We start from the raw sequence: 15,528 nt of genomic DNA on the forward strand, positions 1-15,528 counted from the left end.
CAATTTGTGTATAAAATGAATCATATTCATGTTTATCAGAGTACAGGGTGGGAGTAGGAGTCGGGAGAGGGTGGTAGAGAGTTAATGCAGAGGAATGAGTGGACAGTTTAGTCTTGTGATTGCAGCTTGTTATTTTGTCCCCTCTTTGAATTTTTCTTGTTCTAAACAAAAACAGACACAAATATGTAAATGTACAAAATTGAATGACACACATTCCCTTCTTTGGGATATTTGCCTGGAATTCCAGGTCAATGAAATCCATAAGGAATGAGCAGATGTTTATGAGGATAAGAAGCTCTCTGACCAATGGGAGGTTAGTAATGGGGGCAAGAGTGAATGGAGTAAAATTCCTTTTCAAAAGAAAGAAATATAGAGACTCAGTGAAGGGATCAGACTTGTCTTTAGTAGAATGAATACAATTTTAAAAAATGATCATCTCTACATTTAAGATTAGATTAAATGTGGTAACAGATTAAAAAAAAAATAAATCCACCAGTCTCCAAATAACATCTGTAACTGTCGGACATTTATACAGTTTATACTTGAGAAGACACACATTAAGGTTTGAATTTTAACTATTTAATTCAGAGTACAAAATGTAAACCATGGCGCAATGGAACCATTGGATGAATTCCATTGATTCCTCCATTTTCAGCAAGGTGCGCAGGTTTGGGTAATTGAGACTACACTGTTTTTGCCCTATTAGAGGACAGAGCTGGGTAACCCTTCATCGCAGAATTAACTCTTGAATTTCCCTGACCTCCTTCTCTTCACAGGAATCCTTATCAACCTTAACTTAACTGTGATTTAAATTGTAATTTAACTTAATTTAACTGTGATTTAAATTGTAATTTAACTTAATTTAACTGTGATTTTTGAAATCGTTGATGATGAAACATCAAGAAAATCTAGTTTTCTCCCCAATTTGATGTTCAAACCATCACTTATTAATTGATGGTTGTGATTCATTGGGAAGTTCAAATTCTCGTGATGTCTCAAAGATCATAATTTTAAGATTTCTGTTAGATTCCTGATTGAAGCTTGTTGGGTCCTGATTTTTTTGAGTCCATTCTAAGGTTTATAATATTGTTCCCACATTCCAACCCAATAAAAAAAATTCCCTGTAATTTCCCCCTGATGACATAATGTAGAAAACACTATCTACTCCTCGGAAAATCCAGGAAAACCTCACGGAAAGAGGTCTGCCATTAGTCTAGTGAACATGGATTCTATTTATTTAACTACGTTTTGTCCTTCATGATTAAAACCATGCATTCTAAATTGATATATACAAATGGGCTTAGTATTAACAAACTATATATAGAACATCCGATGTGGTTGGAAGGTTGAATCATGCTTAAGAATTGTGCATTGTAACTATTGATTAATCCACTTTTGGCTTGTCCAATCCATTTTCAGATTTCACTACTGCTTTTGATGTTGGTTGTTACTGTGCTTCCTAGATAGTTGAATTGATGAATATTCTAGCTTGCTTCCATGTACTGTGATGTTGCATATTAGAATGCCCTTTCTCTTTGTCATTACCATAATGGATGTTTTCTTGCAGTCTAGTGTTAACTTGTATCCACCACTTTCTTCTACAAATGTATCAATTAATTTTCTTTAAGACTTAGATGAGTCAAAACCTCCTGCAGCTATTTTTCAGCTAAACTGAAGTTATCTCCTTCAGTTCTTGTTGACCCCTATGACCTTCTGATTTGAAATGCAGTGATCTTCTCACCAACCATCCCAGGCTAAATCCAGGGGTGTTCAATACTGAGCTCAGCTTCTTCTCCAATATCTATTCCAGTCTGCCTAAAAAAAACATTGCTCACTTAATTGTGTCCATCTTTCCCCTTTGATGCCAACTGCTTAATGTACAATTTATCCCTCAGGCTGAATGCTGTCTTTGGCAGGCTTCCCACTTGGTACCATCTATAAACTAAAAATCGGCAATGCCAAGATTCACACCTTTACCCACAGTACCATCACATCCAGTTTTGCCAAACTCTACTGCTCCTTGTGTCCTGGAGAATTGACTTTGTTCTTATCGTCAAATCCTCTCCAAGGCCTCCTCACCTTCAGGTCTTCCCCTGGGCTTTGTTCCTCCCTGTCTTTGCAATCTCCACCAGCCACATATTCCTTTGTGCATTCTCCAATATTCTTATTTCCCATTCCTTGGTCCTCCATTACTGGTTGATCCTTCAGCCACTAAGTCCCTATGCTCCAGAACTCCCTCCCAGCTTTCATAACCTCCTAAAGACTATTATCTTCAACCAATGCTTTTGTCTTCGCTTCACCTCTCTTTAATCTTTTCCCCTCTTATTATGTTTCCAATTGGTGCCCACCACCAAACAAATAGAAGAAGTCCTACAGATAATCAATCTGTAGAAAGGAGACCATTCAATTTTCACTAATAAAGGAGAACTTGTCCCATGTCCAGCATTGAACTTCACAGCTCAACCTGCACATTGACTGGTAGCCAATCTAAAATACTTACTGTTACACTGTTATGTGTTTTTGTTTTATTACATGCTTGCTTTTTTATATTGGTTAAAGGACATGTTTTTGGAAGCACCAACATAACAACTGTTTAGAGTGTTCTCTGACAGAAGGTATGACATGGTCATACATCACTATTACCCACACAGCCCATCCGCACGATTTAAAATTACCAGTACTTTTATTAGCTTACTTCATTGAAACTATTGTGCATTAACTTGCATGAAACATGATACATATTAACTGCATGCTAATCTTTAACTTTGAGTAATGTCTTGAATGCAGCATTAAGTAGATAATGTAGACTAGGCTCACTGTTTCAGTGTGCTGACACAGTGTCGATGTTTATTCATACTTACTGCATCCTCTAAATCCCAGTAAGGGTATAATAACTTGCACTTGAACAATAAATGTTTTCATGCCATTTGCCTGCTGAAAATTCAAACAATTCATGAAGGGTTTATTTTTCCCTATTGAAATAACTTAGTCTATTAATGAGAATAATAAGGTTTAACAAAAATAACGGGCAGAAAAAAAACCTACAGTTAGCACTTTTGATTGATTCAGAGGATTCTGTTCAATTGAAATTAAATTTGAGTTGCATATCCTGGTAGTATATCACTAGATTTCCTCAATCACACACCCAGTTCAAGGCTGCAAATTGAGCTTAGCTACTCTGTTAAATGTTTTGTTAGTTCAGAGAGAGAGATCTTGAGATGATGGAATACTCCACAGATTGGCAAGGAAATGAAATGGGCAGAAAGCCCCAACACTTGCAGCTGGTGTGCCTCCATCTGCAGAGAGAGAGACCAGTATTGATTGCAGCCAAGGTATAATCAACATCCCAGACTGTCCCAGCAGGAAGGGAACAGAGAAAATGGAAGGCGGCAACCAAATGCGGATAATAGTGATTTGCTTTAAAGGTTTAATAGAAGATTCACAGTTGCCTACTTACCAGGCAGCTGCTAAAAGCCAGAAGCCCTCATTTAGAGCAGTTCAATACAAGAACTCCAATGTTTAGCTGTAATAATGTGAGGTCTCATTGAATGCTAGTGATTACAGACTAGAAGCGAGTATTCTTTATTCACTGCCTTAGGGTGTCCTTTCAGAATTAGCTTTTTCAAACGGTTGTTTTCTTACAGAGTTCAGAGCTGATTGGGAGGCACAGTGGACAACCTTTACTGGTTATGATTATGTTCCATTCATCTCAGCTGCACCATGTTTTTTGACCTATTCCTCCCCATTAAAAGGATCAATTTTTGTAATAATTTTCTGTAGCAGCCAATCAAAACATGACCTTGAATAAAATTAGTTTTCATCTAATTGTATTAATGCATTTGAAAAAGATCAATTTGATTACTTTTACATTTTAAAACTGGGTTCGAATTTGATGGTGTGCATATATCAGCACAGCTGGTAAAGAATTGTAAAACCAGCTTTCCCCAGCGTTTAGATAGTTGGAAATCGCTGGGAGGTTATTGAAATACATTTAATTATTATCATAAAAATTTTTGATCATCTAGATCATAAAAATTAATTGCAAGCTATAGAAATTATACTAGAAGATTTTATATTAAGAGCCTCACTGCAAATAATAGATGTTATTAAACACAGCATGACTGAAGTGAGAAAATGCATTAAGTATACAATTTGCTGCACTGGGGCTGTTTGTGCAGCTAAAGACACACCATCTGTTCCCAACCTTCTTTCAATGCAACCTTATAAGTCATAATCAACAATAGCACAGGCCAATTCACCTCCAGATTTCTCTTCCCTGCTAGGATGTGGCACACAGCCACATGGCATTGACTTAGTCTCTATCCCTCCCCCTACCAAGTCTTGGAACTTCAGCCATTGAACACTAGAATCATATTTGGAAATGGGGATTGTGTGAGTGTTTGTTGCCATGATTTTAAATTTATCTGTTCTTGGCTAAAGACTGTTGGCCCCTGGCCAGGCAATAGTCAACATGGTTACATTTCTAACAGTAAGTGGGAGGCGTTCTTAACAGAAAAGAAGAAAAGCTGGAAGAACCAAACCCCGCCTCCAGAGAGGCACACCAATCAGCTATGGAGAACAAACCCCACCTCCAGAGAGGCACACCAATCAGCTGTGGAGAACAAACCCTGCCTCCAGAGAGGCACACCAATCAGCTACAGAGAACAAACCCCGCCTCCAGAGAGGCACACCAATCAGCTATGGAGAACAAACCCCGCCTCCAGAGAGGCACACCAATCAGCTATGGAGAACAAACCCCGCCTCCAGAGAGGCACACCAATCAGCTGTGGAGAACAAAGTCTGCTGCCCAATGTATCTAATTCTCCAACTGAAGAAAATCCCTTAAGCTGTTTGCAATGTTAGCTTTTCTTATTCACTGTGTGTAGTGCTCATAGCAAATTCATTCTGCATCTAGTAGGACGAGGCAGGATAGAAATTTATTTACAACGTTAGCTGTATGATACATGTATGTGATAAATTGGAGTTGTTTTCTGATATAAATATGCTCTCTTCCAGAACTTGTATGGCCTAAGCCGGAACACTTACTACCTGAGAGCAGAAAATGACATTGGTTGTTAAATGTGGGTCAGGTTTGGTCCATGTTTATAAACAGAGAACTCATCAATGACGGAGATCCTGCAGTTTGGTTCAGAATTGAAAGTGCAGTGATTACCAAGAATTATTAATGGAAAAATGGGAAAGTGTAAAGTTTGAAGTGAACACTACTTACAAAGAAAAATAAATGAATGGTACTATCAAACACATTAATCTGCTTTATACTGTGGTATTGTCGCTGAATTGTAATACAGAGACCCAGGGTAATCTCTGGGGACCCGGGTTCAATAAAAATTTGGAAGTAAAAGTCTGATGATGACCATGAACCATTGTCGATTGTCGTAAAAACACATCTGGTTCACTAATGTCCTTTAGGAAAGGAAATCTGTCGTCCTTACCTGGTCTGGCCTACATGTGACTCCAGATCCACAGCAATGTGGTTGACTCTGAAATGGCCTAGCCAGACACTCAGCTGTAACAAACTGCTACAAAGTCACAAAAAAGGAATGAAACCAGACAGACCACCCGGCATCGACCTAGACACCGGAAATGACAATGGCAAACTCAGCCCTGTCAACCCTGCAAAGTCCTCCTTACTAACATCTGGGGGCTAGTGCCAAAATTGGGAGAGCTGTCTCACAGACTAGTCAAGCAACAGACTGACATAGTCATCCTCACAGAAACATACCCACCTTACAGATCAAAAACAGAATTACCTAGAAAAACTCAGCAGGTCTGGCAGCATCGGTGGAAAAGAAATCAGTTAACGTTTCGAGTCCTCACGACCCTTCGGCAGAACCTTACAGATAACGTCCCAGGTTCCACCATCACCATCCCTGGATATATCCTGTCCCACTGGCAGGACAGACCCAGCAGAGGTGGCAGCACAGTGGTATACAGTCGGGAGGGAGTTGCCCTGGGAGTCCTCAGCATCGACTCCGGACCCCATGAAGTCTCATGGCATCGGGTCAAACATGGGCAAGGAAACCTCCTGCTGATTACCACGTACCGCCCTCCCTCAGCTGATGAATCAGTGCTCCTCCATGTTGAACACCACTTGGAGGAAGCACGGAGGGTGGCAAGGACGCAGAATGTTCTCAGGGTAGGAGTCTTCAAAGTCCATCACCAAGAATGGCTCGGTAGCACCACTACTGACTGAGCTGGCCGAGTCCTAAATGACATAGCTGCTAGACTGGGTCTGCGGCAGGTGCTGAGGGAACCAACAAGAGGGAAAAATATACTTGACCTCATCCTCACCAACCTGCCTGCCGCAGATGCATCTGTCCATGACAATATTGATAGGAGTGACCACCGCACAGTCATTGTGGAGACGAAGTCCCACCTTCACATTGAGGACACCCTCCATCGTGTTGTGTGGCACTACCACCGTCCAAAATGGGATAGATTTCAAACAGATCTAACAACTCAAGACTGTGCATCCATGGGGTGCAGCAGCAGAATTGTACTAGAACACAATCTGTAACCTCATGGCCCAGCATATCCCCCACTCTACCATTACCATCAAGCCAAGGGATCAACCCTGCTTCAATGAAGAGTGCAGGAGGACATGCCAGGAGCAGCACCAGGCACACCTAAAAATGAGGTGTCAACCTGGTGAAGCTATAACACAGGACTACTTGTGTGCCAAACAGCTGACAAGTGGCAAGTAACATTTGCACCACACAAACCCCTTGATGTTCAATAGCATTACCATCACTGAATCCCCCACTATCAACATCCTGGGGATTACCATTGACCAGAAACTGAACTGGACTAGCCATATAAATACTGTGGCTATAAAAAAATCAGGTCAGAGGCTGGGAATCGTGAGACAGGTAACCCACCTCACGACTCCCCAAAGCCATCATGTACAAGGCACAAGTCAGGAATGTGATGGAATACTCTCCACTTGCCTGGATGAGTGCAGCTCCCACAACACCGAAGAAGCTGGACACCGTCCAGGACAAAGCAGCCCGCTTGATTGGCACCCCATCCACAAACATTCACTCCCTCCACCACTGACACACAGTAGCAGCAGTGTGTACCATCTACAAGATGCACTGCAGGAATTCACCAAGGTTTCTTTGACAGCACCTTCCAAATGCACAACCACTGCCATCTAGAAGGACAAGGGTAGCAGATAGTTAGGAAGACCCCCACCTGGAGGTTCCCCTCCAAGTCACTCACCATCCTGACTTGGAAATATATCGCTGTGCCTTCACTGTCACTGGGTCAAAATCCTGGAACCCTTCCTAATAGCACTGTGGGTGTACCTACACCACACAGACTGCAACGGTTCAAGAAGGCAGCTCACCACCACCTTCTCAAGGGCAATTAGGGACGGGCAATAAATGCTGGCCCATCCAGTGAAGCCCACATCCCATGAATGAATATAAAAAAAAGGGAGGCAGTTCAGTGGTATACAGTTGGGAGGAAGTTGCCTTGGGAGTCCTCAACATCGACTGTGGACTGTGAACTGAAGTTTCATGGCATCGGTTCAAACATGGGCAAGGAAACCTCCTGCTGATTACCACATACTCCCTCCCTCACCTGATGAATCAGTGCTCCTACATGTTGAACAACACTTGCAGGAAGCACTGAGGGTGGCAAGGGTGCAGAATGTGGGGGACTTCAATATCCATCACCAAGAGTGGCTCGGTAGCACCACTACTGACTGAGCTGGCTGAGTCCTAAAGGACGTGGCTGCTAGACTGGGTCTGTGGCAGGTGGTGAGGGAACCAACATGAGAGAAAAACAGACCTGACCTCACCCTCACCAACCTGCCTGCCACAGATGCATCTGTCCATGACAGTATCGGTGTAAGTGACCACTGCACAGTCATTGTGGAGACCAAGTCCCGCCTTCACATTGAGGATACCCTCCATCGTGTTGTGTGGTACTATCACCGTCCTAAGTGGGATAGATTTTGAACAGATCTAGCAACTCAAGACTGGGCATCCATGAGGCGCTGTGGGCCATCAACAGCAGCAGAATTGCACTCGAATACAATCTGTAACCTCATGGCTCAGCATATCCCCCACTCTATCATTACCGCCAAGCCAGGGGATCAGCCTGGTTCAATGAAGAGTGCAGGAGGGCATGCCAGGAGCAGCACCAGACATATGTAAGAATGAAGTGCCAACCTGGTGAAACTACAACACAGGACTACTTGCGTGCCAAACAGCATAAGCATCAAGTGATGGGTAGAGCTAAGCGATTCCACAACCAACGGATCAGATCTAAGCTCTGCAGTCCTGCCACATCCAGTCATGAATGCTGGTGGACAATTAAACAACTCACTAGAAGAGGAGGCTCCACAAATACCCCCATCCTCAATGATGGGGGAGCCCAGCACATCAGTATAAAAGATAATTCTGAAGCAATGGCTACAATCTTCAGCCAGAAATGCCAAGTGATCATGAATGCATTGTCCCAGGTGTTGAAGGGGTAAGAAATGCTGAAGATTATATAAGATTATATAAGGGGGAGGAAGGATGAATGGAAGTAAGTCTTGTGTTTTGTTGTCCATGTGTCACAGATCTTGTGATGAAATGCATTTTGAAATGGTGTTTCATCTCTTTTAAGGGTTGAGGCATGTAAAGAACATATCTTTTTATTTTTGTTGGATGGTGGATTAAAACTACAGTGGCTGCAGTTTCAAGGACATGTCTACTGGAACAGTGTGAGGGATATATACAATGTTGCTGTCCTGGAACAGAGTGTGCCTTGAAAGACAGGATGGTGCTGAGGAGGAGTCTGGACTAATGGCGAACTGCCTGGCAGCAACGTTTTAATTAGCTCCTGACCAGGTGACCAGTTTTTGTGTGAGAGCAGGGCAGCAGAATAGCCCCTAGCTGATAGGAAAAAGGTCTAAAAGTTCTCTCCCCTGTGTGTGTAAGATTCCAGTAATTCTACAATAATAGCTTGCTGGCCTTTTCTCCTCATATCTCTATAACCTGCTCTCTTTCTGAAAACCCCTGTCAAGAGGCAAGTGACATTTAATACAGACACATGAGGATAAGAGAAGGTCACGGCAGTCCTCAATGGCACCCAGAAGGTGACGCGGTGACACATCACTAAACTTGGGGCTGTCTGCTCCTTTGGTTTGGGGCCATCTCTTGCCTGGAGCAGCCCTGGGGCTGCAGATGTTGAGAAAGCTGTGTGCAGCTGTGGTTTAAATATGGCAAACAGAGCGAGGTTCCGCTGATGTCACCGGGGGGTGGTGAATCTGAGGCGGCCCTAGTGGCAAAACAAAATATTTCTTGCTGATGCATATTTAATGAGGTTAGATTGGCCGTCAATGTGGCGGTGAGGAGAACGCCACTTTCCCCATCCTCTACCGCACTTAGTCCACAAAGGGGCAACTCCCAGCCCAGGTTTAGAAGCCACTCGACTACCAAAACAAACAGGAGTTGAATTACTAGCCCTTTCAGCTGGGAAAGGAGGTGCATTTTGAAAGATTTGCACCTAACGACCTACAGCTTGTTTAAATGCTAAACTTAATCTCACAATAGGACCATGTAGAAAGATCTCTCTGTAGAGAATTCAACAAATATGTGTGAAGGACAGGATGAGAAAGAACTTCTGAAAATCCAATCCCTTTCCTGTCTGTCCGTAATCAGCGATTTTTTGAGAGGAAGGTGTGTGCAGGTTTTTAACTTCTCTGTGTGTGTGTGTGTGTGTGTTTGATTTGAATTTCCAGCAGCAAGCTTTTTCTGGGTTTAAACAAAGAAATATAATTGTTTATTTAAGCACTCTCCGGAAAGTCGAATGCTAGGGAACCCACTCAAACAGTCACACCCTCGTGTTCCAGTGAGTTATGAATTTTCAGGCAATACTTTAAAAATTTGAACAAAAACAGATTGTTAAAATGGTCACTGCCAATCACGTGACCTTTGGCAGTATCAGCTCCAGACAACCCTGAGACTCCAGCAAATATCTAATTGCATATGGGCATTCACAGCCAACTGGGGAAATCACATAGCTTTTTACTTAAGGATGGAATGTCACAAAAAGATGACAGCATTAAAGCCAACTCACCTTTCTGATTCACCATGGACAAAAGACATGTCAAAACTCAATGTGTGTTAGACGATTGTGAAGGGGGTCCCCACTGACCTCCCATTGTTTATGATGGTCCCTCATCCAAATATAAACTGGGTAAATTTCAAAGCATCAAATAACATCAACCTTATTGGGAAAAGGACTTTGGACTTGTAACAGGTCACATGGGTTAGACAGCCTGCTTTTAAAAACAGCAAGAATCAGCTCTGAAGAGAGAGATCAGCAGAAAGCCATTGAACGAACTGCAGTCAATTAAGGTAATAAATAGCAATACCTTGAGAGTGGGAAAAGGATTCTCCCCAACCTGATCCAACTTCAGGTTTACCTGAGAAGAAAACTCCTGGAACTCAACTACAAGAAGCTTTGCAGTTGACTGAGAACCCTCTGTTTACAAGAGCTTCAGTTCAACTAAAAGCATCAATCACCTAAGAAACTACAGGCCTGCCGCGAAAGAGAGACGGAGACAATCATACTTTGTAATTATATTGTGCTTTTTCATCACATACATGTAATAAATAGGGCGTGTGAGGTGAATGAGTGAGAGATTGCGTTTTCAAACCTCCTGGGCAAATGTGGGATAATAAATAACCTTCTTCATTTTAAAACTCACAAAAATTTGCTGCTGGAATTATTGGAATTGGGACAACCACTCTGAGTATAAAAATACACACACCTCACATGCAAAACATTTTGATCATGGGCAATGGGAAATCACAAACTGTGTCTGTGAAACACTCACAAACACACACAAGGAAAGTACAATTGGAGAGGATAGAGTACTTTTACAAATTATATAAAAAAGGGATGGTTCATAACTCACATGGTGTCTTGTTCTGGGAGTGATATGTTGCTGGCCTGATGGAACACCTTCCTCACACTCAAAGTGCAGTTTAGGTGAGTTCAACAGTCAAAGTCATTTGCCGAAGTTGTTTGCGGGATTTTCGAAGCGATGGTCTTTCTGTATGCCAGGAAGTCTGTTTCTTGTAGTCCTTGTAGAAACTGGGAGTCAGTTTCCTGTCTTGATAGACCTGAAATGGAACAGGCTAGGAGATGTTATAATGCTGCAGCCTTCAGACCTTTCTCAGGCACAGACGTTGCTGCCTGTTCTGTGTCTCTCTTTCTCTGCAGACAGCATTTCTCAGTGAAAGATTCAAAGGGACAAACATGGCTGCTGACCATTGATTCCCCACAAGTGTGGATCCTTCACCAAACGCGGCGGTGTTCTTAGACTGATGAGCCACACCCTGCTTCATGGTTTATGGATTATTGTCCCACTGATGTAAGCCAGTGACTTACTTTCTTTCAAAGGATCCAGTCAATTCCGATGACCATCTGATGGTCTTTAGGGACATGTATAATTAACTCCTGTTGTCTGGAATACACCATTTGTCCTTGTGAGAAAATGAGTCACTTCTTGGGTTAGTTCTTCGAATGCACAGATCAGGTCACCTGACCCCAGGCAGCCACCTTTGCGGCACATTGTCCATTTTAAAAGAAAAAAGTCAATTCAACAGATTCCACATTGAATAAAGTTTGTATTTTAAAAGTCAAAATATGACATATGGGCATGACATGTTTCAGACGGAGAACTGAGCAGAGGATCCATATTGGATCATCTTATTAAAAGGTGCTGTGGCATTTGATTGAATTCATACATTGGTCAGAATTTTCGGCTCGGCGAGCAGGGGCAGGGGCCACTCGCCGAGGTGTAAAGTGACGCACAGTGACACCGAGCGGGCGTCCCAATGTCACCGCGTGTCATTTAAATTTTCAGTCTGGCAGACACGCACCGGAGTCAGTTGCGCGCCCGCCAAACTGTCAAAGACCTATTAAGGCCATTTAAAAGCTAATTAAACCAATAAACTGAGCTGCCCGACACTGTCACATGAGGGGGAATGGCCTGAAAAGTTTTCCTTTTCTTTATTCAAACTTTTAAAACTTAAACTAATCTCCCTGATGCACGGAGGTGCCTCAGGAAGATTTCTGCGCTCTTTCACATGCCTGACCGAAAGAGCGCAGGCCCCAACACAGGGAACCCCCCCACCTCCCCTGTCCTCCGGCACAGGGAGCGCTCAGCGCTTCTGGGCGCAGGTCACGCTGGGTTGGCGTTAATTGGCCCGCCCACGTAAAATGGCGGCGTGGACATGATTGGGGGCACCGATTGAGAACCTGCCCCTCCTGCTCGCTCCGGCACAATCCCTCCAATGGGGGGAGCATTCTCCCCAGTGAGTGCATATATCTGTTCCATTTATTCAGGATATAACAAGAGCTGATGCACGAAAGGAAATCATTTCTCCCTACTTGGCCGAGTCCAGCTCCAAAGAGTGACTCAGTCATGTATTGATTTAATATTTGGATTGGTGCCTTCTCACAATGGAAAGTTCAGCTTGTGGGCTCAGACCTGAACACATTGGAATGTTGAGTCTTCAACGATTTCAAGAAGTGAAGAGTTGCGGAGGTGCCGGGCAAAGCAATCCCAGAGACCTGCTGTCCAACATAATCCCATCCACAATGCTCTGATACTTGATTGAGAGTTTTCTGTTTCCCATTGGGATTCAACTGGGATGCCTGGGAATTTTTCCAGATCCCACATTTGGACTCTCCCAAGCTGCATGAATCGGGGTGAGGCATGAAACCTACTCTCAGGAGCTGGGAGGTCAGGCACCCTCTGTTAATAAGGAAAGGGTTTATGCTGGGAATTGCGGGTAGTCCAGAGGAACATTCAAGATTTCCAGCAAGGTAGATGTGTTAATGGGTACTGCACACCGACTCCAGTGTGTTGCTTCCATCAGCACAGACCTTGATACCCAAACAGGATGTCAATATTTACAACTCAATGGAACTTAGTTGGTGGTTTCATAATTTTTGTACCAACCTTTTCCCAAGTTGTTACATTCTGAGTGACCCACCCTGTCTGTGCTCAGTACAGAAACATCCAGTGCTGGATAAGGTGGGCAACATTGGCTTGGATTTTGCTGCAATAATCTTGATGAAGCCATTGGCGCTCACTGTTATTACAGGAAAAACCTGCATTGGTATCTGTACATGTGCAGGTCTATATGGAAATCTAGAAGTTGCTCTTAGAGATACCCATAGGGTGTGGTGTTGTACTACTCACTGATAGACCTGGCACTGAAATCACTGTCATGATGTGGACTTAGGGCAATTACCCAATAGTCACCCACTAAAAATGCTGGGTTTGTGCATTCAGGTGTAAATGAGTTTTTAACAGCATAGCAAGTGATAATAACAACATTTCTGGGCCTGAGAAAGATAATTTACAAATATGGAACCTCATTCCCTCGGGGAAAAAAATGATCTTGCGGATTTTAAAGCAATAGTTTTTGTTTTTTCTGTTTTATCTCCTTGCAACCATAAGTCCCGATCTTTATTTTACTTCCTGTAAAATGATTTAAATGTAATTTATATTTCTCGCTTTTTACTTCCTGCTTTGAACCCTGCATGTCTCAGTGAGGATTCTTCAATCTGATTGGTTGAAGCATCTCCTCGCTGGAGTCAATGTTACATTCAGATAGTTGCTATGTAGCCATTCATGCCTCATCTGGACATACTCGTTATTCCTTTACCATGACCATTACCACTCTCTTTAGCTGCTGCATCATGAAATCTTTAGTTCGTTAATCTCCCCTGTCCGACCCAATGACAAAACTTCCCTTTTGTTCTTTCTGACCCCTCCCCACTTCTGCTGGTTTAAAAATGCTTACATTCCTATCTTCCTTCTGTTCTGATGAAAGGTGACCTCGACCAAAAACCATTAACTCTGTCTCTCTCTCTCTCTCCATGTCAGACCTGCTGAGTTTTTCCAGCATTTTCTGTTTTTATTTCAGATTTCCAGCATCCGCAGTATTTTGCTATAGTATTACCACTGAGAGTTTTGTGATAGCATAAAAATAAGATTTGAGGAAATGCAACAATTTACAGAAGCAATTTAAAGTACACAAACGTGTTGAAGAGCTGATTGTTTACTGCCATTTAAACTAATTGACCATATCAGTAAATTAACGAGCTACTGTTGACAGAATTTCAAACTGCATCTTCAGAACAAACAACATCACCATCTGCTGGTTAGTTTGGTTATAGCAAGTCAAATCTGTAGTTCCTAAAGACTTAATAGGCCAAATCAGAATTTTCCTTCCTTTAAAAAAGGATCTGAACCAAAGATCGCTAAACATGAGACAATGGGCTGGATTTTGCTGAAGGCTTTAGTACCCATCCTAATGGCCGCCTCCGCGTTCAACGCCCTTAGGCCTCTCGATGTTTCAGGCCTAGTCAGAGCAGGTCCAGGCAGCCCCAGAGTCTCAGCAGCTGCCATTGGGAGAGATGGATGCTATTGAGGCTGGTTGGGGGCCGTGAGCGCGTCTCAACACGGAAGTGCCCTTGCACGGGCCGCACTGCTGTCCAGAAATGAGCAAGGCCCTAGGTCCACAGGTCCGTAAGGATATTCGGCCAATCTGATTCCCGGCCTACCCCTGGCGGGAGTGGGTCAGACAGCCTGCCCGACGCGGCATCCTCCTGTGCTTCCTGCCTCCATGCCTGGCATCACGGGGCTGGGGACATTCAGCCCATCAGCTGATATCACAGTGGAAATATTTCAGCATTTTGTCCAAGTCTGCAAAAGTAGGCCAATACTCCATTGTAGAAATGTGAATAGTGAATAAATTGCTACTGTTTGCAATGTTACTACATTCTGCGCAGGTTGTTAAATAAACACTCCACAGGCATTGTCCAGTTCAAGATACTGCTACAATTTCCTTCTCTAGCTGAAGCAGTAGCACTGAAACACGTGTCCATTTAAATCTCAATTAACAGGCCAAACAATTTTATTTTTCAAATTTCACCAGCATATCTCCATTTGCCCAGAATAGTTGATGCTTTATTTTTATTAAACATCTTTTATAATTTGTAAATTAGTCATGGCTTTGAGCATCTTCACAAAATAACCGTACATTTTCAATACAAATTGTAAAGCGTCATTGTAGAACCATCCCAACAGATTGAAAGTGTCAGAATTCAACTCCTCTTAGAATTGTAGAATCTCAGGGATAATGGTCATTTGTGGCCCAAATCCCTTTGACGGGGTCCTTGGTGGACACACTGATCCACGTGCCTCCTCATATCCTGCTCAGTTTTTGGATGTTGGGGTTCAGCCAGGGCTCTTGCTTCTCAATGAAAGAAAGGAAGCGATGATGCTAAGGCTGCACCAGCTATCCCAGCTTTCATACAGGACGTGAAAGGTCCGTGTCATACCGAGTTTTTTGTTCCATGGTTTTAAAATAAATCTATTCCCATGGGAAGTGCCTGACCTTCAGTTGGTAACTGCCTACAGGGGACAGGTTGAAGTGAAGAGGTCAGTATGTAGGAAACTGCACACTCAGACATGGTGACTCG

The 15,528-nt window shown here is 42.9% G+C and overlaps 1 protein-coding gene across 2 annotated transcripts in view; it reads left to right on the plus strand.

The window, feature by feature from the left end:
- Window positions 1–5,260, plus strand: part of tex47 (testis expressed 47) — a 31,484-nt gene extending 26,224 nt beyond the window's left edge. The window contains exon 7 of one of the 2 annotated variants that reach the window (XM_078570661.1): window positions 5,017–5,260. In XM_078570661.1, the coding sequence (XP_078426787.1) occupies window positions 5,017–5,066 (50 nt within the window). In that variant the 3' untranslated portion in view covers window positions 5,067–5,260. Of the gene's footprint in view, window positions 1–2,559; window positions 2,616–5,016 lie in introns of those variants that run through there. The other variant, XM_078570662.1, reaches the window with a different exon arrangement.
- Window positions 5,261–15,528: the final 10,268 nt, after the last annotated feature.

The sequence above is a fragment of the Cetorhinus maximus genome, chromosome 24 (genome assembly GCF_964194155.1).
Source record: "Cetorhinus maximus chromosome 24, sCetMax3.hap1.1, whole genome shotgun sequence".
NCBI classification, from domain to species: Eukaryota; Metazoa; Chordata; class Chondrichthyes; order Lamniformes; family Cetorhinidae; genus Cetorhinus; species Cetorhinus maximus.